Here is a 25,938-nt window from a genome sequence, read left to right on the forward strand (position 1 = left end):
ATAATTTCCGGATTTCTTATTTCCGAGAAAATTTTACAGAGACGAAAGCTGTCCAAGCCTTTAGTTCTATCTCAGTCATAGAATTTATAAATTGGGTATCTTTCGTCAGTTGTCTGATTTGGGAGCCATCAAAAATACCGGCTTTAATTTTTTGCATAGTGACCCGAGGAAATTTTTGGCAGATGAAAGCAAAACAGTTCCCGTAATTTTGTTCAAGACTAGCGAAATGTTAAAATATTCTTCCTTCAACCTGGTACTGTGGGAAATAGGTACATCAGCATATTTGTTTCCATTATGTAAAAGAATACATTTTGGGTTTCGTTTTGAACTGGCAATGAATAAACGCCAGTCTTTTGGTTCGTATTTTTGTAAGCCCATTTTTAACAGTAAGTTTTTGATATCTGAACAAAAGGTAATATCGTTTTCTTCGAAAAAATAACACCGTTATTCTTTATCTCTCTCACGATAAAAAGTTATTTTTTTCTTTCAATCTTGATGCTAGCAGTTCTGAAGCTTGTTTAGACAGACTTAAATCTCTTACAAGATCATTTAACTCCTTTTGGGAAAAGCATTTTGACTCATTTGACATACCTTGAAAATCAGCATCAGCATAAGTATCATTTTGTGATAAACTTGGTCCTTCAATGTCTTGTTTTAAGGGTTCAGATTTATTTTTAAGCACTGAAGAGTAAGGTGAACGCTGCCCTGGACGTTGAACACAACTAGTACTTGGGTTACTGCCATTAAGCTCTATATAAAGTATTTAAACCATTTATATTCACGCTACAAAAATAACAGTCCTCGAGATAAATTTGTGGTTCTCGCCAAATAGTCGGTGTTTTAAACTTGAAGACACTTCTTTTACCACTTTTCATAATCTTAAATATTCTACACACGACTTACAAACACAATTAGGGCTAGCACTTCCCATTTTTATTCAAGAGGATTATTTATCCCACAAAATATTGTTATGAATATTTTGTCAAACTTTAAAGCAAGACAAATTTACAGACAAGATGGAAAGTCGAAGTCGCATCCCAACAAATTTTTTTTTCAGAAGTTGTCCTGTCAACTGATTTCCTGGTTCATGTAACTTATGACTTTTGATAACTTTTTATGGTGCTACACTTAACCTCATTGGTCTATGCCGACAAACTATTAGCTCTTAAGAACATTTGAAACCAACTGAAAACTAGACCATTCAAATGGGCTATAAATTTTCTATGAAACAGATAAATAAAACTATCTAGCCTTGTATTATTATTTAAAGTTCTAAAGCTATTAAAAATAAACACTCCATATAATATATCGCAATTTGTTACACTTTGCAAACCGGAAGTATCTCAAACCTTCACAATATTGTAAAAAACCCAAAGCACCATATAATTTAAATTCTTATTCCTCAAGAGAGTGTTAAATTTTAACATTAATTTAAATTAAATATCTTTATAAACGTTATTTTTATTTATTCAGGTCATTTCTTTAAAAAAAATCCCCAATGTACCATTCTTAATAATAAAATTTCCGTTTGGGTATCCTTAGAAACTATAGTACGGGGGTTTTTCCTGTCTTCAATATTAACTTTTATGACCAACCATCTCTTCAAACAAAACAATTGTATCAGACATGTGAATATTATGTCGATTGATGGTGATTCAACAGTCGTTCAGTGATACATTTCCAATGAATGAAATTCCATATCTCAAACCACAAGTCCACAACCCACACTCATTATATTGACCGTAAGTCTAAAGTAATAATATTAATTCCTGTATAAAATGTCAACCGAACGATTTGCCTTTTTAAGAAGTGTGAATTACAAAATACAATGATTGTTATAAAACAATCATCACCATCATCATCATTATCATAAAATTCAGTCAACATCATAAGTGAGAGATATTGTACATCAACAAAATGATGCGAGAGACATCAAAACACAAGTCACAACTTAGAAACACGCTAAAAAACAAGTGTAAGCACGGGAGTATAATGAGTACGGGTAGTTGAAGTATTTTGATCTCGTTTTCAGAACCACTCACCTACTTAAAATGTTGAACTCGTCATCATCATCATCGTCATCAGCATCGAAGAGTACTCGTATAGTTGTTCTGTTTATTGGATTTTTCCCTCAATTTTCTTTCACATTCTGAATTCCATTTAAAGTGAAGAGAAAACCAATAAAAATAACCCCAAACCCCTCCTCTTGAAAGCTGTCGCACGCATAACTATCTACGTACTGCTCCATTCATGTCTGAGGCAGGCTTTAACATCGGTCGGGTCTTCACTGTCAATGTGCGTCCGTCAGTCGTCGTCGTCGGTCGTTGGTTGCTGCAGAGATGATTCATTTTTTGAGAACAAAAGGATTCAAAGAGAAGATATGTTAGGTAGAGGTATGTTGGGTTCGCATTCAAGACCGACCAAGAAAATAATCCTTATTGGGAATTGAGAATCTAAGGAATTCACATTCAGATCTAATGAGATAGATGAAAACTCTCATCTCAGTGATAGAGGCTATGAGCCCCGAACGACGACGACGAATATGGCGGCTATGAGGCTCCAAGAAGGCACGAAGAGCATTTAATTAAATACCTATACTCTATTTGTCGATTGAGTTGAAAACAGAAAACACAAAATGCTGTAATATAGTTCAAATCGATTGTGCAGTACCCTATTTTCAAAAACACTGTTCGACAAAATCTAGCAGGGATAAGAATTACTTTTATATTTTTGTAAGGCAAGTGAAATCTAAATGAAGACTTTTCAAATATTATATGAAATAATGTAAATATTTCACCTGAATATTAAAAAAAGTATTAACGATTTGAAAAACAGACTGCTTAATAAATGTGTGTATATAGTCTCAAAAGGTCTTAAATACTTGTTTTTTTTTTGTTTGTCGAACTATAAAAATTAATACCTCAAAAACCTGACGTGTTACATTCATTTTGAAGCCGGAATTAAATTTAGACAATCGAAACCTATTCGAAAAGTGCCATTACAGGAAGAAAACCTTGCAAACCTTGAAATCGGATCTTTTGAAAAGGAAAAAAAAATGTTTAAGCTTTGAAATTGTAAGTTATATAGATAAGGATTTCAACATAGCTGGCCTGGCCTTAGATTTAACCTTCAAACTTAATTTTTGGTGAATGAAAAACATATATTGTCATATTAAAGCATCAGCACTCTTGAAGCTGTCATTTTTGACATTTTTATAAGTTAAAAATACAAAATTACTAAAAATGGAACGTTATACGATTCAAAAAGTGTTAATATTGTTAAAATTCACTTAAAAAATGGTGATTGTTTTGCTGTTCAAAGTTCGAAAAAACAAAACACTTTTGAGTAATCGCGAAGAACCTTCTTAGTCGAAATTAGTGAGATTGTTTCGAAACAGTGACTTGCTGCTTTAGCCCGTGGTGTAATCAGAAAGTTTGTCCGCTTCTCTTACATCTTTGGAATTAGACATTCCACAAACCACATTGCGCGGTTTTAATAAAGAAGTCTTAGGGCTTTTAAAGTTCAGTTCAGTTCAGAAATAAAATACAGGGTGGCATATTTATGTTTTTAAATACGATTATTTCATGACGTAATGAACAGTGCTGTGGGGGGTTCGTTGGTGTCATTGAAATAAGTGATGGTGCTGATTTTTCAGTCACGATGTCACACTGGTCAACTGAGGCATTTGACAAAAATAATTGATGGGATGAGTTTGAATTTAATTCGGTCGTGGGTGCATAGGTTCCACGCAACTGCTTCGGCTATGAACACTCCATTGAAGTGGCCAAAGAGAGTTTACATGCAAATCCACTACTTTAGATACAGAAAAAGGCAGCATCACTGGGACTTCTAAGAGCGATTATTCATAAAGTTAAAACAAAGAGGCTGGGATGCGACCCACACTGATAATTCCCCATCCGGTCTGTCAATTTGTCTTGCTTAAAAGTTTGTAGGTTTTCGTGTTTTGTTAAAAAAAGTCGTCAGTTGAATTATTCTTAAAAATGTTCAAATTATCAACAATATTTTTCATATAAAGAAAAAATTTAGTACCACTGCTTAAATTTTTATAAATTGAATAAATGAAATTAATTTGATATCAAGAACCGAACATCAATTTTTACCCAATTTGCGTACTATTTTTTGTAGATTTTATTTCCGGACGGTTGGGTTCTTTTTAGGTTTTTAGTTTTTGTAAAAAACTGTCAATTAGATTTTTCTCAAAATTTTACTGAATATTAAAAACAAAATTTTTCAAAAGATAAAAGTAGTTTAAAGCCTATATCTTAAAGTTTTGAAAAGATATTTGAATCGAAAATCAATGTTTACCAACTTTAAGTAATGTTTTTATTTTTTACGAAAAAAAAACTGTCAATTTGATTTTTCACAAAATTTTAACAGATGTTAAAAACGTTATTTTTCACTGCGCAAGATTGTTTTAGAGATGAAATCAATTTTTATTCTTAAAATTTTCGGGGTGACGCATTTTTGTTGAGATCTTTCTGACACATCTTTCTGAATTATTATCTGTGTAACAAAACTTATTTGAAGTCAATATCTCTTCTGGTTCTTGAGCTATGGACGACGAAAAAACATTCGCGAAAGTACGTACCCATGCACGCACAGACATCTTTCTAAAAATCTTTCATTTCAACTCTAGGGAATTTGAAACGTCGAGAAATGTGAAAATTTTCAATTTGACAAATCGGACCCATTACAATAACTTCCTATGGAAAGTTAAAAAGAATTTATAATTCCACCCATTCAAAATTCAAAACTCAAAGAAAGTGATTTTGTTTCTACCAAATTTTGTGTGATACGATGTTTTAGCGTTTTCGTTCTGTGAATCAAATTTTTAAAGTGAAGAGGCTTATTTAATTTAAACAGGCATGTTAATGAACAAAAATGCCGTTACTGGCCTCCCAAGAACCCATAATTCTCTTTTGAAATACAAAGGCAATGCATTGCCCCACGGTAATTGTTTGGAGCGCCTTATCCCGTATGGGAAAATTAGAACATTTTTTTTAAAGTGCTCGGGCCCAAGCGACAAACGTCAATAGTCAATAGGATTTCTTTTGCCGAATCTGCAAGCTTATTCATAGTCGTTCCAACAGGATTTGAGATTCGATGAAATTGCTTCGGGAAGCTTTCCCTCAAAACCTTATCAGTCACTTTGGGTCATCCCCGTGGTCTGCCAACTTAACCCTAATGGATTTTTTTTATGGGACTCCCTTAAAGATAGGCGTACCCGTGGCATGATGGTTAGTGTGTGTCTTGGGTTCGATACCTGCTTGTGCCACTTAAAGTTTTTTTTTTTTAACGGGTACTGACTCTTGCGAGGAATTGACAAATTCCCCAAGAGTAATTCTTATAACGAAAAAGTGCTTTCTCAAATTAGCCGTTCGGATTCGGCATATAAACTGTAGGTCCTCTCCATCGCTGCAATTACTCGCACACAGGAATGGTTGAGAGTTGGAAGTCACTAGGCCTTGATTCTCTACGGACTGTTGCGCCACCTAATTTATTTATTTATTTACCTCATAGATAGAGTTCACAGCAACAAACCCTGAGCTCAGTGCAATTGAATTACATTTACTGCAGCGCGTGGCGCATCACGTGAGGGTCTGTTTTAAACAGTGCGTGCAACTTGACGGAAGGCATGAAAGGGACCTACAGTTTTTCTTATGCCGAACCCGACCTGCTAATTTGAGAAAGCCATTTTTATAACAAGAATTACTCTTGAAGGATTTGCCAATTCCTCAGAAGAAGCTGTGAAGAACCCTTTTTTAAGTTGAGTTTGAACCAAGTCCTGTTGCCTGACGGTCCTTCTCACTAACGCTCACGCCTTGAAAAGCTGCTGTGATGCATTTTCATAAAACTTGAATTTGACTGCACTAGATCTCATGAATTAACAATTTTTTCTCAGTGTTACAAGCAACCGAGAAAACATAGCACACCCTTTTCAGCAAGCAAAAGTATAGGTATTTAAATAATTGCGGAACCAATGATGACGTCCCATAAGAATGAACTTGTGAATGAACATAGTAGGTTAGGTATACCCAAGTATCTGTTGTAGTATTTGCATAAATTCCAAAGTCGATGACGCCAATGACGTCTGACGACAACGGACGACGTGGAGACTCACTCATGGAGATTCACTCATACAATTTATATTAAATAATTTGGTTATAGGACTTGCATCACTCTCTTATCATCTTGACATTTATGAAACGTGATAAGGATACGTAAGTTCGTATTTAATTTCATATTACATTCAGTCTCCCAGACAACCTCCCAGGATGTCTTTCTATTTGTTCTAAAAACAGTAAGTAGCTTTTTCTTCAAAGTACTCGTTTATATCTGCCTACTACTTAATCATAAATAAAAGAGGAAAACAAGAATTGTCTTATTTACCCAATAAGACTTTATTATCAATTACTTGAATTTATTGGCAATCGAACCACACCCACTTTATTGTGGAGGTGTGTAAAAAAAGAAAAAAATAGCACATAATGGATTGAGTGATTAATTGATGCACAGGTTATTATGAACAACCATTAAATAAAATTCAATATAAAGGGGTGATAACATGTCGATAAGTTGTGTCGTTTTGTAGAATGCCTTAAAGAGACTTTTAAGTCAATGGTGCACGAATTGTATGGCAATTAATAATAAGTTGATAATTTAAGACACAAGGATGATATAAATTATGTATACAGTAGCAGGGTTTTCCAAATACTCCTAAATGATTAAATGCAGTGCGAGTCATTAGGAAAGGAGCATAGGATTAGAATAAGATACCTATGCATATTGGTGTTGAATGTCAGAGAAATATTGAGCCTGGAAAGGGGTTTCACATTTGTGTAGTGCGGCTGGGGAAAGATTCCCTGTACTTAATAGTCTGGAATTGGGAGCAAGGGTAAGCTGATGAGCATTCATAGAAGAACGGGTATTGAATTGTTTGAAAGGAAGAATACATCTGACTATTTTGCGATGGTATTGCTTGTGAAAATATCGATAAAACAATGATAGGCAAGCAGTGTCTCGGTAAAACAACTTTTTTCTTTCATTTTCAAAGTTTTCAATTCTATCCAAAAGACTTAAGTACGTTAAGCCCAAATATGAGAATTTTACAGGAGTTTTGGACGAATATGAAAAGCTGGGGATACTGTCATCAGTGAAAAAATTAAGTGTGTTAGAAATTTAAGACAAAATATCATTTATGAAAACAAGGAAAAGTGTCGGAGACAAAACAGAGCCCTGAGGCACACAAGCGTTTATTTTTTGGATATCAGGTTTTAGCCCATCCAATACTACTTGAATTGAACAGTGTGAAAGATAATTTCTAAAACCAACAAAGAAGAAATTTATCAATACCAAAAGCACGCATTTTTGATAAGAGAGCTTGATGCCAAGCTCTATCAAATGGCTTTGAAATATCAAATACAATAATGTTCATTTATCCAAAACGATGTAAGGATTTTTCCCACTGTTAGGTGAGATATTCCATGGGATCACCCGTGGACAAATTAGAACGACGGTCATACTGTCCGTCATTAAGAAGCTTTCGTTCTTGAAGATATTTTTTAAGCTGAAAATTGATCAGTGTTTCCATGACCTTTAAAAGAAAGGATGTAGAGGGTAAGGAGCACTTGCCCTTTTTAGGGACAATCTGAGCAAATGCTGTTTTCCATTAACTTAGAAAGATACCTGTAGAATATGACAGATTGAAAAGCTTACAAAGTGTCGTTGAAGAACACCTTTTCAAATCAAAATCGGGCATACTACCCAAGCTAGCTTATAGTCAAGGTCTTTCAGTACTCTTCCAACTGCACGCGTGCGAAAGAAAATTATCCTTAACGCCGAGATTACAAAAGGAGAGGAATTGCCCCCATGGCCACTGTGATTTAGTCATAAAATGTATCATGAAACCAGTTTAAGTTCCTTTCGAAACATGAAAGACTTATTAAGTTGATATCATTGAGATCGTTTAGATCATTATAGAAGAATTTTGTTACTTAATTTTTGAGTTTTTGAGCTTGAGCAGGGCATGTAGAGAGGAGGTGAAGAACTGTTCTCTCCTCTACCGCATCCATACATTTTCTGCAAAAGTTAAAAAGTTGAGAATGCGCATAGCTACGTGGCGTCCTTTCCTGTTAGACAGTGCCCAAGCTTGTATGCGACATAGGCCAGATGCTTTTTGGGACCTAACAAATGGTTATGACAATCCACCTGATGTTTGTCTTTTTCATAGCGTCCTGCATTAGCAATAGCTTACATGTAGCGATTATTATTCCAGCATTAGCCAAACGTGATAAAATGGGTTGTACTGTAGCTAAGCCCAGCACCCAGCAAAGATGAATATTAAACTGTTGTGCTATATCCAGTTTTGGACCGTTATAGAGTTTGTAAAGACAGAGTCCATAGATTTGATAGCGACCTGACTATCTGAGAAAATACGGATGTCAGATGGTAATACCACGTTTTCTTTTAGCCAGGGCAAGACTTCTTTTATCGCCAAAAGTTCCGTCTGGAACACATCGATTGGGAATGCGGAATAAGTGACTTAATTTCAGTTCAGAGTACACAAACCACCAACCACTTCATTTGTTTTTTATCCATCTGTTTAAAAGTGGACTTACACGTCTTCCAGGAATGCCCTATTCTCCCAGAAAGATTTCGAAGGTATACAAATCTGGAAGTGTCTTTCTAAATGCACTTGAGGGATGGTGGAAACAATTCTAAATACTTAAGAATTACAGAGTGCCCAATGCTGTGGTTAACGCACCAAAATGAAGCTTTGAGGCAAATAGTAAAGCTTGCAGCTATTTGTTTGCTAAGTATATCAAGAGCTGTTTGGTAGAGTAGGGTATCCTATCTAGTGCCGAAAATGAGGCCCTTCGAAGAGATCCTCTTATACATAGGCAAGCTGAACATTGAAATTTATTTAGTAGGCATGTTGCCATATAGACAGAAGTCATTTATCAATACTTAGCTTTTAATGAATATCAATTAATGTTTCTAGGGTCTTAAGAAACTTGTACTATTTGTAGGTCGTATATCTTTAAGGATGACTTGTGACCATTTTGTTGCTTTCATTTCTCTCCATTTTAAGAGAATATTAGACAGCTGTTAGAAATTGCTTCAAGGATTGGTGCAATTATGTATAAGGCTATAAGTAGTTCGGCTGATATTATACTATCTGGCTTTGCAGATTTAAATGTTTCGAAGCTGTTGAGATCCCACTGAAGCTTGTCCCTTGTGGTCAGACTTTGTTGTTATGTTACAATGGAACTTGAACGAATTTGATTGTTACAAGCTGTGGTAAGAGAGCTACTAGGAAAGTAAGAAACTGTCACCCATCTGCATTTTTCAGACAGCTTGACATCGCTGGATAAGTTGAAAGAATTGTGTGTAGTCTGGAGGCCTGGAAAGATCGCTTAGATTTTCTTAGTGTATTTTTATAACTTCTTAGGGATTCTTTATAAGAATCCTAGTGCGAAATTATTCTTGTGGCATTAGCTCAGTTAAAGAGCTGCATTCTGATTCCATTCATACAATTTTAAAAATTTGAACTATCTTTGACTCTAAGATGGTATTTATACTTAATTATTGTTACTTACCATTGAAAACAGTCCAGAAGCTACCCAAACAATCAATGCCAAATTAACACTCCCCGTGTGCATTAGAACACCTGTTGGTGAAACGAAGATTCCTGAACCAATAATCGATCCGACAATCACTGTGACACCATTTAGCAGACTCATTTTGGCTTTGAGTGTGACTTCTCCACCGCCTCCATCACCTCCCGAGGGTTTCTCATCTCCACCACCCGTACTGCCGCCATTTGCAACAGAATTTTGTCGTGATGTAGATTTGTTGTTAAGTGATTCTGTTTCCATTTTTAAGTTATTTTGTATTTTTGATGTGAGTAATGCAATATTTGTTTGATGTGTTATTTAAAAGTTAACACTTTTAGTTCCTTATCGCTTTGATACCAGTTTTTAATTCTGAAATAAATAGAAAATAAAAACATATTTATTAACATATTAGAGACAATTCGAGGAAATTAGAAAAACTTCAATGTCATTTTTGTAAATTAGATGTTTTTTTTTAAAAGGAAGAAAATGAAATCAAATCTTGGCGATATAAATAAGCAGTTTAATCAGTTTAGAAGATTTAGGGGTCAAGTAGTTCTCTCAAAAGTGTTTTTCTTTTATTTTTGCTCAATTTCTAATTAATTTCTATTTTTAAGTTTGATTTTTTTGTGTGTCTCTATATCAAGCGGTTGTAAGTAAAGATAACCCCATAAAACGATGAGAATCCAGATAACCATTATTATTATTACTAACTCTCATCATACACTAAGCTTATCATATGATTATGTTTATTTAGAACAACTTTTTATAAATATGTTTGTATCATGCTTAAACTACAAATATGACATTGAGAGTCAAATTATTATGAAAGCAGAGCATCTTATTTATGTTTATGATTTGAAAGAAATCTCATTATCACTTTGGGTTCAATGACAGTCTGGTTTTGAAAAAAGCTAACTACAAAATTAGGTATTTGTTTAAGAATCTAACCAATGTTGATTGTGACCTTAATATTTGAGTCAATACTATTTGACTATATTTTTGTGTTCATCAAACATAAATGGAAAATACTGAAACATTTATGTTTGATACCAAAAAATAGTAAAATCTTAAAATCAAGTAAATTTCTATTCTTCGGAAAGAAATTATAACAAAAATTAAATGAGTTTTGTTTTTTGTTAATTTTAGTATTGGTTTTTTTTTAATGCCGAATTTCAAATATTACATTTTCAAGAAATTTGTTTAGTTTCCAACATTTCGTAACTATCTGTAAAAACTGTTAATTTACATAATTTAAATGATTGGTGGATTTATTCATACAAAGGGCATACAAATCACTTTTATTATTTGCCAAATTATGAGCTTGTGCTTTGTTCTAAAATTTAAATCTATGGTTTTTTCTTAAAATGACGACTTACTAAACAAAAAGAAGTACTGATGGCGAAACATTGTCCGGGCTCAGAATATTGCAACCTCGAAACGCTTAGAACTCTAAATACTAATCTGGCATATGTAAAACAAATTAATTCTGTTATTTCAAGAGAAAGCATTTCCTAGGCTGTTAATACTTTCTTTCCCTTTAAATCTCCAGGTTTGAAAGGCATGCTACTAATAATGCTTCAAAAACTGCAAAACATAAAAGTAACATTGCTCGAGACCCCATCTTCAAAGGATGCTTCTATCTTACTCATGTACCGGAGACATGGAAACAGGTTAAAGTAATTTCTATGCCAAAGCAGGTAGGCGGGGCGGTGAATGAGAAGACACTTTCAAACTTTCAACAACGTCCTTACTAAATCGATTCACGAATCATTTACTCACTTTTTTTCAGGAATGGATAAGTGATATAAGGATTTAAGCCTCGTTATGTAATACAATTTCTTCAACATGTGAGTAGAAGAACACCACAAAAGCGAACTTGGTTTTACTGGTGTCAATAAAGTTCGTAACTGTGATACACGAAATCAAGGTTCAGAAGACTAGAGTGGACTAGGTGTTAATCAGAGCAAAAACTGAACTGATGCTTCTTACGTCCAAAACCAAAATAACTGTATCCACCCTACCCCGACTCAATCCGTGAAATAGCTAGGAGTCATTCTAGATTGCAAAATAAACGTGAAGGTAAACAACCGGGTTTGTAGTACCCGTAGCATGATGGTAAGTGCGATGGACTATCATGCGAGAGGTCTTGGGTTCGATCCTTGCCTATTCCACTTAAGGTTTTTTTTTCACGGGCACTGCCTCTTGCGAGGAGTTGACAAATTCTCCAAGAGTAATTCTTGTCATGAAAAGTGCTTTCTTAAATTTGCCGTTCGAATTCGACTTAAAAATGTAGGTCCCTTTCATCCCTAAAAAAACAGTACTCGCACACAGGAATGGTTGAGAGTTGTCAGTCAGTCAGAAGTTATTTATTAACTTCCCATAGGAAGTTATTGTAATGGGTCAGATTTGTCAAATTGAAAATTTTGACATTTCTCGACGTTTCAAGGTCCCTAGAGTCGAAATAAAAGATTTTTAGAAAGATGTCTGTGCGTGCGTGTGTACGTACGTTCGTACGTCCGTACGTCCGCGACGTTTTTTTCGTCGTCCATTGCTCAAGAACCAGAAGAAATATCGACTTTAAATAAATTTTGTTATACAGATAATAAGGCAGAAAGATGCAGAAAGGGCTCTGAAGAAAATTTCGTCTGTGGTTTTTTTACCATAGCAGTTTAAAAAAAAGGTGAAAATTATGGTTAACCCTAAATATCTTACGAACCAAAAACGCTAGAGACTTGAATTAAATTTTATATAATATATTGTAATGTGATACAAAACAGGTGTATTTTTTGAAAAAAATCAATATAACGCTTTTTTTATAAATCAAAAAAACTAAAAAAAAAAAATTTGTAACCTCCAAAATTTTACGACTGAAATATGATTTCATCTCTAAAACAATTTTGTGCAACGGTGAATAATGTTTTTGACATCTGATAAATGACAGTTTTTTTTACAAAAAATAAAACCTAAAAAAAAGTATGGATCGATTGCTTCGTAGTCTGCGCTTAACAAGAAATACAATATCGCGAAACTAAGGAAGGTTCATAGAATACCCAAAGTTGACACTACAGGGGCCCTTCGATCCTGCCCAACAGATAGGATCGTGTAGTTTGCGAAGACTTAAGGAATCAAAATGTTGGTTTTCCAGATCTTATGGGCAACACTAACGAACTGTTTCCAACTAATATTTTTGGCAGGATGGCATGGTTACGAAAGGAAACACTTCGATACCACTTTCTGTAGTGAAGGGTCATATATGGAGTCCTTAAATGTCTCTTAGTCTTCTCGGCTACCTGATTGTGCCAGTTTTTTTCAAGCAGAATTACTAGCAAGCAGAGAAAAAATGTAAAATACTCAAGTCCAACTTAAACCTAAATAGAACCACAGCTATCTGCACTGACTGGAGAATATTTTACGAAGAACAAATTAATTAATATCCAAAATATTTTTATATATATATGTTAGGAAGAACAGCGTTTTTGACATCTGGTAAAATGTTGATAAAAATCAAACTTTAAACTTTAAGACATTTCAAACTAATTTGATCTTATCGAAAATATTGTTTTCAAAGTTTAGTCAAATTTGTATAAAAAACCAAATAATAAAAAATATTACGTAAAATTAGTAAAACTTTATGTTGCGTTTTAACGAGAACGTGAATTTACGTTTTTTGCGTTCTAACGTTTGCTAAGCATGGTCTAGAACAAAAAATAATACCGGTATTTAGCATAGATCATAACCCCAGTGATACCGGTGGCCTCGTACCCTCTAGTTTATACAACTGACGTGGTGGCCCTCCACATTCGATTTTTCAACGTTTGGTGATTTAAGATGAGACCGGTTCAGTAAACAATCAGCCAACACCCATTCGTCCAGGGAACACAAGATCGGCCGAGAAAATAGCCGCGCTCCGTCAAAGTGTGAAACAAAACCTAAGGCAGTCTATTCCTCGCCGGGCAAAAGAACTCGGCCTTTCGCAGACTTCAACTTAGCGAATTTTGCATCGGGACTTATGCCTACACCCGTACAAGATCCAACTGACCCAGAAGCTCACAGTTCATGATCATAGACACCGCCCGCCGTTTGTTCGCTGACTGGGCTTCGAATCGTTTGGAAGACGACACCAATTTTAGCCGAAAAATCATATTTAAGGACGGAGGCGAAGTTTTAGATGAATGGCTGTGTTAACAAGCAAGACGACACCAACTCAAAAAGTTACCGTTTGGTGTAGATTTTGGGCCGGCCGGCGCGGCGGCAGCGTAATTTGTCTATTCCTTTTCTGGGACAAGAAACGACGTTAGTGAGGTGGTCACCGTCAACAGCGAGTGCTATATTATAATGTAACTAATTTATTATGGCCCAAATTGAACCATATGGACCTAGACGACATGTGGTTTCCGCAGGAGGGCACTACGAGTCACACAGCAAATTCCAAGATTGAAATTTTGCATGAACGATTTGATGGTCATGCCAAGGTCATGCGATTAGACCCCGCTAGCCTCTTTCCTGTCTATGGTCTATGCAAATAAGCCATCGTTCTAATTCAATCGGATCTATGCCACCGTAAGAAGCTGAGGCTAAATGGCATACATGCGCCTTTCAAATACAAAATAATTTTGTTAATACCTCACACACAGCTTGTTTTATTTCATTTTAACGTTGGATAAGAGGTTACGCTGTACATTAATTTTGAATTCGTGAACATTGCGATGATAGGGAAATATAGATCAAGGCAAGTCATTCCACATTCGCGTAGTACGACTCAAAAGTGAATCTCTGTACTTCAAAGTTGGACTCAAGAGTAAGCTGATGGGCATTCTTAGAAGCACAGGTATTACTGTCAAATTGTTGAGAGGGAGGAGTTCAACTTGCTATTTCACTAGAGCATAGTCCTTTAAAGTAACTGTACAAAAGTGGGACAAGAAACTTTACGACGATGTTCGAGTGACGTAATCGAGTTGATGATGATGCTAATTTCACTGATCATTTTAAATCATTTATATTGCAATTTTTGTTTTTACAAGTGCTACTTGTAGATAGTGGCAAGGAGGGTACATCATCTTTGACGATACAAGACAGCATTGGTTTTTGGAAGCATTAAATTCCATAAGGTTTCTTATTCCTCATTGTGCAATGAATCTGCTAATCATATTTTGTCGTTGCAATTTCAAAAATTTAAAACATTAGCTTCAAAATATTTTCATCTTATAGAAAATATTTTTTTCGACGTTCAGTAACATTTGTATACAAATCCAAATTTTATTTGTTTTATAAAAATTAAAATCTACAAAAAATAGTTCGCAAAATATTGATGGAAAATTTTGATGTTTGATTCTCTATATCTCGTCAATAAATGAAGGTATTGACTTCAAAATTAGTTAATTCTGTGATATATTTTCTTAGAAAAATCCAATCCATATTTTTGTTTTTAAGAAACAAGAACTTTCAAAAAATGTAATTAAAATAACGTGTGACCACAGATAGATAATTTTCATGGATACAAAATAATTTTAAAAACATATTCTTCTATTGTTAGTTAAAATCAACTTATAACTGGAAAAGTTTTTTATTGATCTTTAAAAGTGTTACCATGCTATTGTATGTTTCAGTAAAAAATAATGTGCTTTCACTTTATAATTTTTAGAAGAGGACATTCAACTTTTTACCTACCAACCTCAAAATTATCAAACATTTCTGATTATTCTTTGGAAAAGTTCCGCTCATGCTTATTTTTTTTATTATCATCTCAAGAATTGAAAATAAGCTATGTTACGATTACCTTTCCTACTTTATCAGTATTGTTATTAAATTACGTGATTCCTTTAATCTTATATTCTGACGCATTATTTGATATGACGTACAAGTATGTTTAAAACGAGTTTAAGTATTGATATGAAATTCATTCCTAATAATTTTTGGTTTTATTTGAAGAACATGGATTTTTTAAAATAATTTTTCCACATAAATTAAAAATGCCAAGATAACCTTTGTCAAAAATTTTTAAATGAAAAATATTTTTTTCTGGGTTTAACTTCCGAATGAAATCAACAAACGAAACGTGTGCACGTGTGTTCTAGATATTGTTGACCTACATAGAGGCATTTACTTTAGCGGATTCTATTTAATTTGAAAACAATGTACATAAATAAAATATTCAATAAATAGGATACAAATTAGAATGGATATTTGTTTAAAGTAATATAAACTAAAAATAAGTACGCATACGCCCCAGTGCACAATTTGTGTTTGATTTCTTTAATGAGAGAAAATGAAGCAAAGGCATGTTAATTGTTTAATTTTGTCTTTTAATGTATCTACAATATTGTATGCCCATTTGCATGACACAGTGATGTAGTGACGTATTTTTATGTTTCACTGAAAAATCGAACCTTAAAACAAGCTTTTATATCAAAGGATTCGTGAACTGTGTTTTACTCATAAACTTCGCAGTAAGTTGACACTTTGAATTGTGTAAAATTAATTAATTTCTTTTTGTTAAATGCTTTAAATGTTTTAAATTAACAAACAATTATTATAAAGTATGTAAATTAAATGTTAAATACAAGTCATAAGTTATCATAGAAATAATATGACAACTTTATTAGCTTTGTGCACCTGTTGATGTTTTGTTTAATTTTTTTAGATGCAAAACAATTTGTTTGTCTGAGAAATGATATATGAAAAGTATTTTGAAACTTTTATGTCTATGGTAATTAAGGAGACAGATTTCACTCTCAGTCAAAAATAAAAATTAATAAATGCAATGTATGAATAAATTATAAGTCTTATTATGGAGTTTCCGAAAAAACAAGCTGCATTAATTTATTCATCAAAATTAAAAGAAACAAAAATAAATATAAACAAACAAATAGCAGATTTTAAATAAAAATGTTACTCATAATAGGGCTTAATTTTAAGATTTCAAGAACATTTTAAAAAGTTGATTTAAATTTCTTATAGGTGTTGAGTGTTTGGTTGTTTGGTTGGGTGGGCGTGTGACACATTCTAAAATACCAAATTGAATTTTATTTATACGCAAAAAAGGCGTTGCAGTTGTTACGTTTATTCAAAAAGAGAATACAAATTGATAAATAAAGTTTTGATTTTGTTTTTCTTAATTCTGTACAACGATAGCAATGTTTTTATTTTATTTTTGGTAAAAATGATGCCATGGGAATTGACCAATAATAAAAATGATAATTATTTTTGAATTTATTAAAAGTTGATATACGAAAATAAAACAACAAAAAGACTGTTTAATTGCATGATAGAAATGAATCGGCAGTAAACAATTTCATCTTTAGAGTGCATTGCATTTTATGCTAATCAACTTGATGATTGTTGTCTTTTTTGAATTAGCAAACTTATCTAAACTCAAATAGCGAGTAATTCAGATTTAATAAGAGCCATAAATCTTAGAAATACAAAAATCTCAAGAATTCAAGGTAAAGAGTTTATGAGGTGATGTTTTGAGTAATTAAAATGTATGCAACTTATAAGATAAGCTTAAAGTACTTGTTTCAACTTTTTAACTACTCTTAAACTTAAAAGTTCAAACTAACAAATTATACAAAAAAAAACAAGTTCGCAAAGTTTTGAGTTTTATCATCAGTGGTCATTTCTTATTTTGATTTTTCTGTGTAAGATAAATTATTGTTTAAGTGATGAAGCACAGCTTTTCTAGGTTAACTCCAGCTACTTTTAGTGTTTTCTCTTGCGCTTCATAACTACTGTCATAACAAAATTATCGTTAATGGGGAATTAAAGCCTTTTGAAGTGGAATGATAAATCTGTAGGAGTTATTGAATTCGAAGAATAATAACATTTTTACCTTTTCACCGGTTAAGAATTTGGAAACTAAGAACTTTCCAGTCTCTTAACTACCACAAAAAATCATGTCATAATATTGATCCGTTGCGACGTGCAGGACGGACAAACAAACAAACTGACTTTTCCATTTATAATTTTAATATATGATTGAGGTTATGCGTTATGAAAATTTCAATTTTGCATCGAATAACACAATGAAGACAAACAATTCATAAATAACGAGATAATAATACTCCGTCAAAAATGTACTTAAAAACTATTGAAGCATTTAAAGATAAAACAAAATTGGACTTTTACGAAACATTAAATAACTCTTCCTATGCAAGCTCGATTGATGAAGCCAATTTGATTGTAGAACATTTAGCTGATAAGCCGACGCTACCAGAGAGTGTCATGACTCGTCTTGTTCCTAAGAGCGTGGATAAATTTTCTTTCGAACTCGTGCAGTTGCAAGAGAACTGAAAATCACTGGTCCGGTTAGTACTCTCAATATTGTTCTGAAGAGGGTTTAACAAAAAAAAAAACTACTGCGTAAGGTTTTCCATCTTTCTTACTCTACGTTCTCTTAATAGCAGACACTTCCTTTCTTTCACAGGTTATGGAAACACTGATTAATTATGAAGCTTAAAACATTTTTCGGAGAACGGAAGCTTCTTAATGACAGGCATTATTACTTTTTTAGTAAAAGTTCCATCGGTGATATAACCAAAACTAAGATTATTCCACTTGATATTTCAAAAGCATGTGATAGAGTTTGGCACCGAACTCCATAATGCGTGTTTTTGGTATTGAAAAATCTGTTTCTTATTGGATTAGAAATTCTCTTTCTTTCCATTTAAAACAAGTTTAATTGGATGGTTTTAAGCCTGAGAATCTTAAAATAAATGCTGTTACCGAGGGCTCCGATTTGTCTCCGACTCTTTTCCTAATATGCATTAACTGTCTCTTGCCTGCTACTTTTAATCATTTCACATCTTTGTCTTATAAAGTGACACTTGCATCCACGAAACTAATGAACTTGCTTAATATGCACTTTCATCAATCTGATGCAGAAATGATTTGCATAAAAGTTAAAACTGAGACAGGACTGCTATGTATTATCGCCACATATATACTTCTCGGACACACTCAATGCTACCATTGCTGTAAATTAAGCCAATACCTTACTTGTCGAAGAAGACCGACATCACCCAACATTAGACCTATCTTTTACTTTAAATGTATGTAATGTTTCTAATTGCTCCAAAGAAAATCTTGAGTTTAGCTTAAAAAATGCAGACTTATTGATCTTTTTAACTGTTATGTAATGTTAACTGAAATCATTTGTTTAAGAACTGTGTAGTTAATGCTTTGTGCTACAAATTCTACTCTGTTTTCTTTAACTTTTTTTATAAGACCACACCACTGCAAAAACCGCGCAATATTTCTAGATCTCCTCCATGGTTTGGCTCTTACTAACAAAACCTACAAAATAAATGAAACAAGGCCTAGATTAAATATAATAAAACAAAAGCTGATAATGACTTGGTAATATACAATAAGCTCAGAAATATGTTTACTGACTATTCAGATATTCTTTATAATGCCTTTCTTTTGAATACTGAAACCGACAGAAATAAGAGGCGACCCACATTGATAACTTCCCATCCTGCCTGTCGGTTTGTCTTGTTTTATTAAAAACGTTGTTAATTGATTATTTAAATTTTTTTAAAAATGAATACATAACAATTTCTTTCAAAAAATTTTACCGAATGTTGAAAACTATATTTTTTATAAGATAAAATTAAATTGAAACCAATATTTTTAATTTGTGAAAAGATATTTGAGTCGAAAATCGATTTTTACCAACTTTTGTTAATTTTTTTGTATGTTTTAAATTCTTTGTACAATCAATTCAATTATTTTTCAAAGTTTTACTGAATGTTGACAACAATATTTTTTGAAAGATAATAGTAGTTTTAAGGGAATATCTCAAAGTTTTGAAAAGATATTTGAGCTGAAAATCAATGTTTATTAATCTATTTAGGTTTCTATTTCTTACATATGTAAAAAAACTGTTATGGGTTTTTATTTTATATAAAAAATGTTCTTTACATTTTTTTACAAATTTTATCAAATGTCAAAAACATTATTTTTCGTGAATTGGATTTTTTTCCAATAATATGCTGGTTTGGTATCGCGTTACAATATATAATATAAAATTTAATTCAAGTCTTCAGCGTAATTGGTTCGTGAGATATTAAGGGTTAACCAAAATGTTCACCTTTTTTTAAACTCCTATGGTTAAAATACCACACACACAATTTTCTTGAGAGCCTTTTTGCATCTTTATCTGTATAAAAATATTTATTTTAAGTCTATATATTTTCTGGTTCTTGAGCTATGGACGACGAAAAAACGTCGCGAACGTACGGACATCTTTCAAAAAATCTTTTATTTCGACTCTAGAGACCTTGAAACGTCGAGAAATTTTAAAATTTTCAATTTGACAAATCCAACCCATTACAATAACTTCCTATGGAAAGTTAAAAACAACCCAAAAACTTTTACAGCTATGTTTATAGTAAAAGAAATACTGACGGGTATCCAAACTACTTGTCTTTTAACAGCGAACTTAGAAATGACTTTGAAAATTTTTAAATATGTTTGCAAATTTTTTCAAAGATTCTTTCGAAGTTGCGATCTCCTGTCAAACGCCTTAGTACTTGCCCCTCTTATTCATTTAGTCTTTTGATCTCTGAAGATGATATCGTTCACAAGGCTTCAAAACTTGACGTTTGTTATAGCCCTGGTCCAGATGGTGTTCCTTCTTATATTTTGAAATATGAAAAAAATGAAATACAAAATTATCGTCCTATTTCAAAACTGTCCGTCATCCTTAGGTTATTTGAGTCCATTATTTGTAAAGTCATATCGTTTAATTGTAAGTCTATAATTTGTGACAGCTAACATGGTTTTGTTCTAAATATGTCCACATTTACTAACCGCTTTCATTTCAGTTCTTTTTGTTTAGATTCATTTTAAAAACGGAAACAAGTTTACTGTGTCTTCACAAGTAAATGGCCTTTGATAAATTGTGCCATAAAACATTAACTTCCAAACTTAAATCCCAAGGCTTTAACAATAAATTTGTTAGTTGGGTTTCGTCGTACTTATATAATAGATCATACAGCGTAGTTTTTAGGAATGAGCGGTCATCATATTTGTATACCAACTCTGGCGTACCACAAGGAAGGCACTTAGGACCTTTACTGTTTATATTGTACGTTAACGACTTACATTTTATTATAAAACACTCATCTGTTTTAATTTACGCTGATGTTATTATAATTTTTTAACGTATTGACACACTGGACGACTGTTAACTTCTACAAGATGATCTAAATAGTTTCTCGCGAATGATGTTTTATAATTAAGCTTTTACTAAACAGAGACAAATGTAAATCAGAGTGTTTTACACGCAAACAAAATGTTTTGACTTTCAATTATCAATTAGACTCTTATTTGACTAAACTCTCTACTTTCTCTGACCTAGGTATTAGTCTTGATTCAATATTATCTTTTACAAATCATTATGCCTATATTATTAAAGAAGCAAGTAAGATACTCGAATTTATAAAACGGTTTTCACGTGATTTTCACGACCCTTATATTCTTTATCTTCTTTATATATCATTTTCAAGACCAATGTTGGAATATGGCTGCATAATGTGGACTACTTTTATTCAGTCCATATAAACAGAATAGAAGGAGTACAAAGATGATTCATGAGCTTCTGATTCCGTTTCTTCCCATAGTCCAATAGGCTCGAACTTTCACGCTCGAAGGCTCACGCTCATAAATCTTTCATCGCTTTCTAATCAATGGGTCAGTCATATCACCATCTATTTTGGAACAATTAAACTTTATTTAAAGCCGTTCAAGTATTAGAAGACATGTTCCTCTAAGTCCTATATCAAGCAGATCCAACTATAGTAAAAACAGTCCCCTCAATCAATTGATTTCAGATTACAACAAGTATTCCTTTTTGGTATATTCCTTAAGCGATGATTTTAAAAGTAAATTTTTTCAATACTTCAGTATTAGTTAATATTAGTCTTAAATTCTAACGTTAGTTTGTTTAACGAATTCAATCAATAAATAAAATTTCAGAACTCGTTATGCGTATGAGATATCACCTCTTATGGAATGATCACATGTTAGATATTGCCAAAATGCTGCTAGGTGATTTCTCCGACGAAGGTGCAAGAAATCTGTCACCCCTTCTTATCCTGCCTTTATTCGTCCAAAGCTGTAATATAACTTACATACCTGGCAAAAGAATCCAAAACAGTGCTTTAATGATAGGTTATAAAACTATAGCCAAACAATTTACATAACTCGAACATCGCTGCAATCTTCATGCCTTTCATTGTTTAACCGACATTTTCTACAAAAATTGTTTTATCTTAAACAATTCAGCTGTGAGACTTGAACTTACAGTAACGCTTATCAGTTTACACTTTAGCTCAATTTCGGACGTACTGTCAAGCATTTTAATATCTAAAATTTTAATACCAATGTAAAATGGTTTCAATCTTATTTATTGGATATATCATACTCTGTACTTTTCAATGGTTGTGAATCAAACAAATTCAAAGTTAACCCTGGAATTCCACAAGGTAGACTCTTAGGCCCTTTCTCTTTTAATTTATTTATCAACGATTTACGATCTGTGTTGAATCACTCTAAGCGCACTATGAGCTTTAAAAGAAAGCTTTCTATTATTGCTTTTCATTAAAAGTGGCGAGAGAACGCTAATTAGAAAAACCTTTCTGACTTGAAATGATTATAGATAGAACATATGGACATAGTGACTCACAAATAATAAGAGTTTAGAAATAAAAGATAATCTAGCAATAGGTACTTAATGTTTAAAGGAATTATAAAGAAACTTTTCCAAAAAGATAGAAACACACAAGAAATTATTGAGAAATAAAAAAGAATGGACAAGAGAAATGACTTACAAGACAGTTGATGGCATACCATCTGGACCTAGAATTTTAAGAAACGTCATTGATTTAGATTCCAAGAATCTAAAATGTCAAGATTGCCATAACTTCCAATAGGAATTTTATAAATTTGTTGGCAAGAAAATTTATCAAAAAACTCATTCCTAATTTGCTCTTACAAGCAACATTTACTTTTTGTCTCAAAATCATTTTCTGTAAACTAAATAAATTTAAATTCCTAATGTAGATTTTTGTCTGTACACAGCTTAAGTTTATTTTATTATTTTCAGTGACACGTTTTTAAGTTGAAATTATTACTAAAACAATAGAAATTCCAAACTAAATTTAATATTCATAAAAAAGTTCTAATTAAATTAATACATTTTTTAATGTATTGAGCTAAATATAGGCGTTTGAATTTTTAATACCAGTCTTTAAAGGGAATGAGTTGACAAATTTTTTCATAATAACTAAAGTTGTACATTTTTGTATACAAGGCAATTCAAATATAACAGAAGAACAAAAAACTTGATGACTAAAAATAAGACTAAATATTCAATTCTAAAATGTATTCTAAATTTAGTATTTATTTAATTGTATGAATGCGATAGTAAAAACCAGTTTGTTGTTAATTTTTGTCTTAATTTTATACCCATAGCAAAAATCAGGTGATACAAAATGATTACCTTTTTGTTGTTTGGGACACTTTGGCGTATACGTACTTTTTTGAATAATTATTATATTTTTTTTCGGTGACTGTGTTTATTTTTGAATATAAGACTAGATTCTTATTTGATGAACTTTATAAATTGAATATATTTTGAAACAGAGCTTTTATTAAACTCAAAGAAATATTTTTACATTGAAATCATCATATTTTGTTTAGAAAAAAAAAAAACAATTTTTAAATATTTTAAATAAAATATATTTAACTGTCATTAAAACCAGGTGTCACACCTAAAATACAAAAACATTTGCTCTCCCTTTCTTGTTTAATAAGAACACAACAAAATAACTACATTTATTCACAGCTTACTAAAATTCTGGTTTTATATTAATCAAGAATAATTTACATTTTTGTATTAAATTTGTTTAGACTTTTTTTGTTTGATAAAATAATCACTTTAAGCAAAATAATTTTTTTATTTACACTGTCTGAGAGTCTGAGTATGGGATCTTTGTTTAAAAATAAGAATAAAAATAAAAATATAAACAACAATCATAATAATTATTAACAATACATACTTTGTCTGGTTATAGGTTGTTGACTGTTTTTATTCACTTCAATAATAATAAGCTTAGATATGCAAAAGCAAATAATATAAGATAATATAGTGATAGTAATTAAACAAGTCTATAAAAAGTTACATAAAAACAAACAAAATTAACATACATTTTCATCTACGTCATTATGGAAATTATAATTTTATATGAAGAAAGATTAAACCAGATATATTTATATTAAGTTTATAATACGAGAATCATTTAAATGAATCATCAAGTTATCGATATTTTAATGAAGAACTATAAAACTAAGGTCCCATTGCGCCTGGTAGGTACTTGTTAACAGGTGGGATATGAAATGTTTTGAATACAAACTGATCATAAAGTGGAAATTCGTTTTGAAGTAATGGGCGTGTCGATGGGCGGGAATTCCATATCACATCAGATTAGTTGAAACATTTTATCATATTAGAAAATGTGGTAACTCTAAGCTGGAGATTTTCGATTGTCATTTTTATCTGAACTTGATTAAAAATTAGGTTCTGAAGAGATTTGGAAACTTGAAGCGGTATTCTATTGCACTTAGAGTTATTACGTATTTTTACTTTTTTTATTGATCTAAGGCCAATTCTTTCTGTCCTTAATCAGAAATATTGGAATAAGTATAAAAATCATGGTTTAACAAACAAAAGCTTATTATTGTAACACTGAATAAATGTTTTGTATTTATATTTTGAACATTCTGCTAAGCTGCTACACGTTTCGTAAACGTTCAGTCTTTCGCCAAATTAACAAGTTTGTATTATACGAGTACATCGCATACAACAAGTCACATCCCCATCCCTTATCATTGTCAATAGAAATAATATTTTTATATTCAGTTTTTTTTTCTTTATGATATGAAATTATTATTATTATTAACGCACGCATTGTGAGTGCCAAAATTTATTGCTTGTGTGAATAAGAGGTTATGGTATATTGTATAGCAAAAAATTAAAACTAATATGACTTGAATAGAGTTCACTTAAATTTCAATTGAAACTGATTAAATTTAAATTCAAAACAAATTATAATTTAGTAAATGTATGTTGTTTGCTTAAAATATAATAGACACTTTGTTGTAAGTTGATAAATTTAATTTGATAGCTTTTTTTTGGGTTTCATTTATGGAATATAATAACTACGTGATTTAATTATATAGATTTAACATATAAAGTGCGTAGGTGAATACATTTTTTTTGGTGGGATTGTGTCGTTGCTTGATATGACATAGAGCGGATTTTTTGAAAGAAAACATTGTCTACATCAATTTTTTCAAGTTCAGCTGTACCAAAAAAGTTGAGTCCCATTACACAGCTACGCCGCGACAGTCCAAAAATAGTTACCAGACAATGATATGTTGAGGATAAAGGGACTTGCTTTTCAATTTAAAATTTTATCAGAAAATGGGGCATTTTTATACATTTTAAGGATCCAGTCAGCAAAGATACGATTTTGCTGGTGATAGACCGGCGTCATTTTTTCATTGCTCTCTAAAGCCTTTAATTCTTTATGGAAAAAAGCGCTTGCGTGTCTAAGATTTCGTTCTACCAAGCTTTATATATTAGTTTCTTTACAATGAGCGGAATTAAAAAGAACCATAACAAGCTGACCGACTCGCACAACAGTAGGAGGCATTGCAATATATGTCACAAATTATATTCAATCTCGTCATGTTATGTGTTCTGATTACACTAAGGTATTTAACTAGTATTGTATAGAAAAGCAATGTCAGTATTTTTTTATATATAAGTAAGTAAGTATATCTTCTTCCCGAATGATTGCACGGATTGTAGAAGAAATATCCTCTTATTTACTTAAATTGTTCATTTGTAAAGATTTAAATATGAACATTCTTCAACCTTCATTAAATTGTTTTAAAACATCAATGAATTTTCTAGGAGTCTCTTTTTTAATATTTTTTTCATAGTCATGTATTGACTTAAATTTCGAAAAAAAATCGGTCCTCAAAGTTTTTCTTACAAAGAAGCTAAGAACATTGGCATAAAAAAAGATGTCCAAGATTGTGTTGACGATATTGATTTGGAGGACATTAACCGTCAATTCTTTACTTCCCAAGCCCAATTCAGTTGTACGTCCTCAAGAATTGCAGAGAACGATAAGTAAGTCGCATTATCGGTAAGTGCGTTAGATGAGTATCAAGAAGGAAAAGCAATATTTTCTATAAAACCGAACAAGCACTGGACTTGACATAATGT

At 32.1% G+C, this 25,938-nt stretch overlaps 1 protein-coding gene across 1 annotated transcript in view; it reads right to left on the minus strand.

The window, feature by feature from the left end:
* The window catches only part of LOC129940764 (Y+L amino acid transporter 2), a 56,662-nt gene that overhangs the window by 20,693 nt on the left and 10,031 nt on the right, over positions 1–25,938 (minus strand). Inside the window, exon 2 of the mRNA XM_056049215.1 lies at positions 9,621–10,007. Within this exon, the coding sequence (XP_055905190.1) occupies positions 9,621–9,899 (279 nt within the window). The 5' untranslated portion in view covers positions 9,900–10,007. The remainder of the gene's footprint in view (positions 1–9,620; positions 10,008–25,938) is intronic.

This window comes from Eupeodes corollae, chromosome 1 (assembly GCF_945859685.1).
Source record: "Eupeodes corollae chromosome 1, idEupCoro1.1, whole genome shotgun sequence".
Lineage (NCBI taxonomy): Eukaryota > Metazoa > Arthropoda > Insecta > Diptera > Syrphidae > Eupeodes > Eupeodes corollae.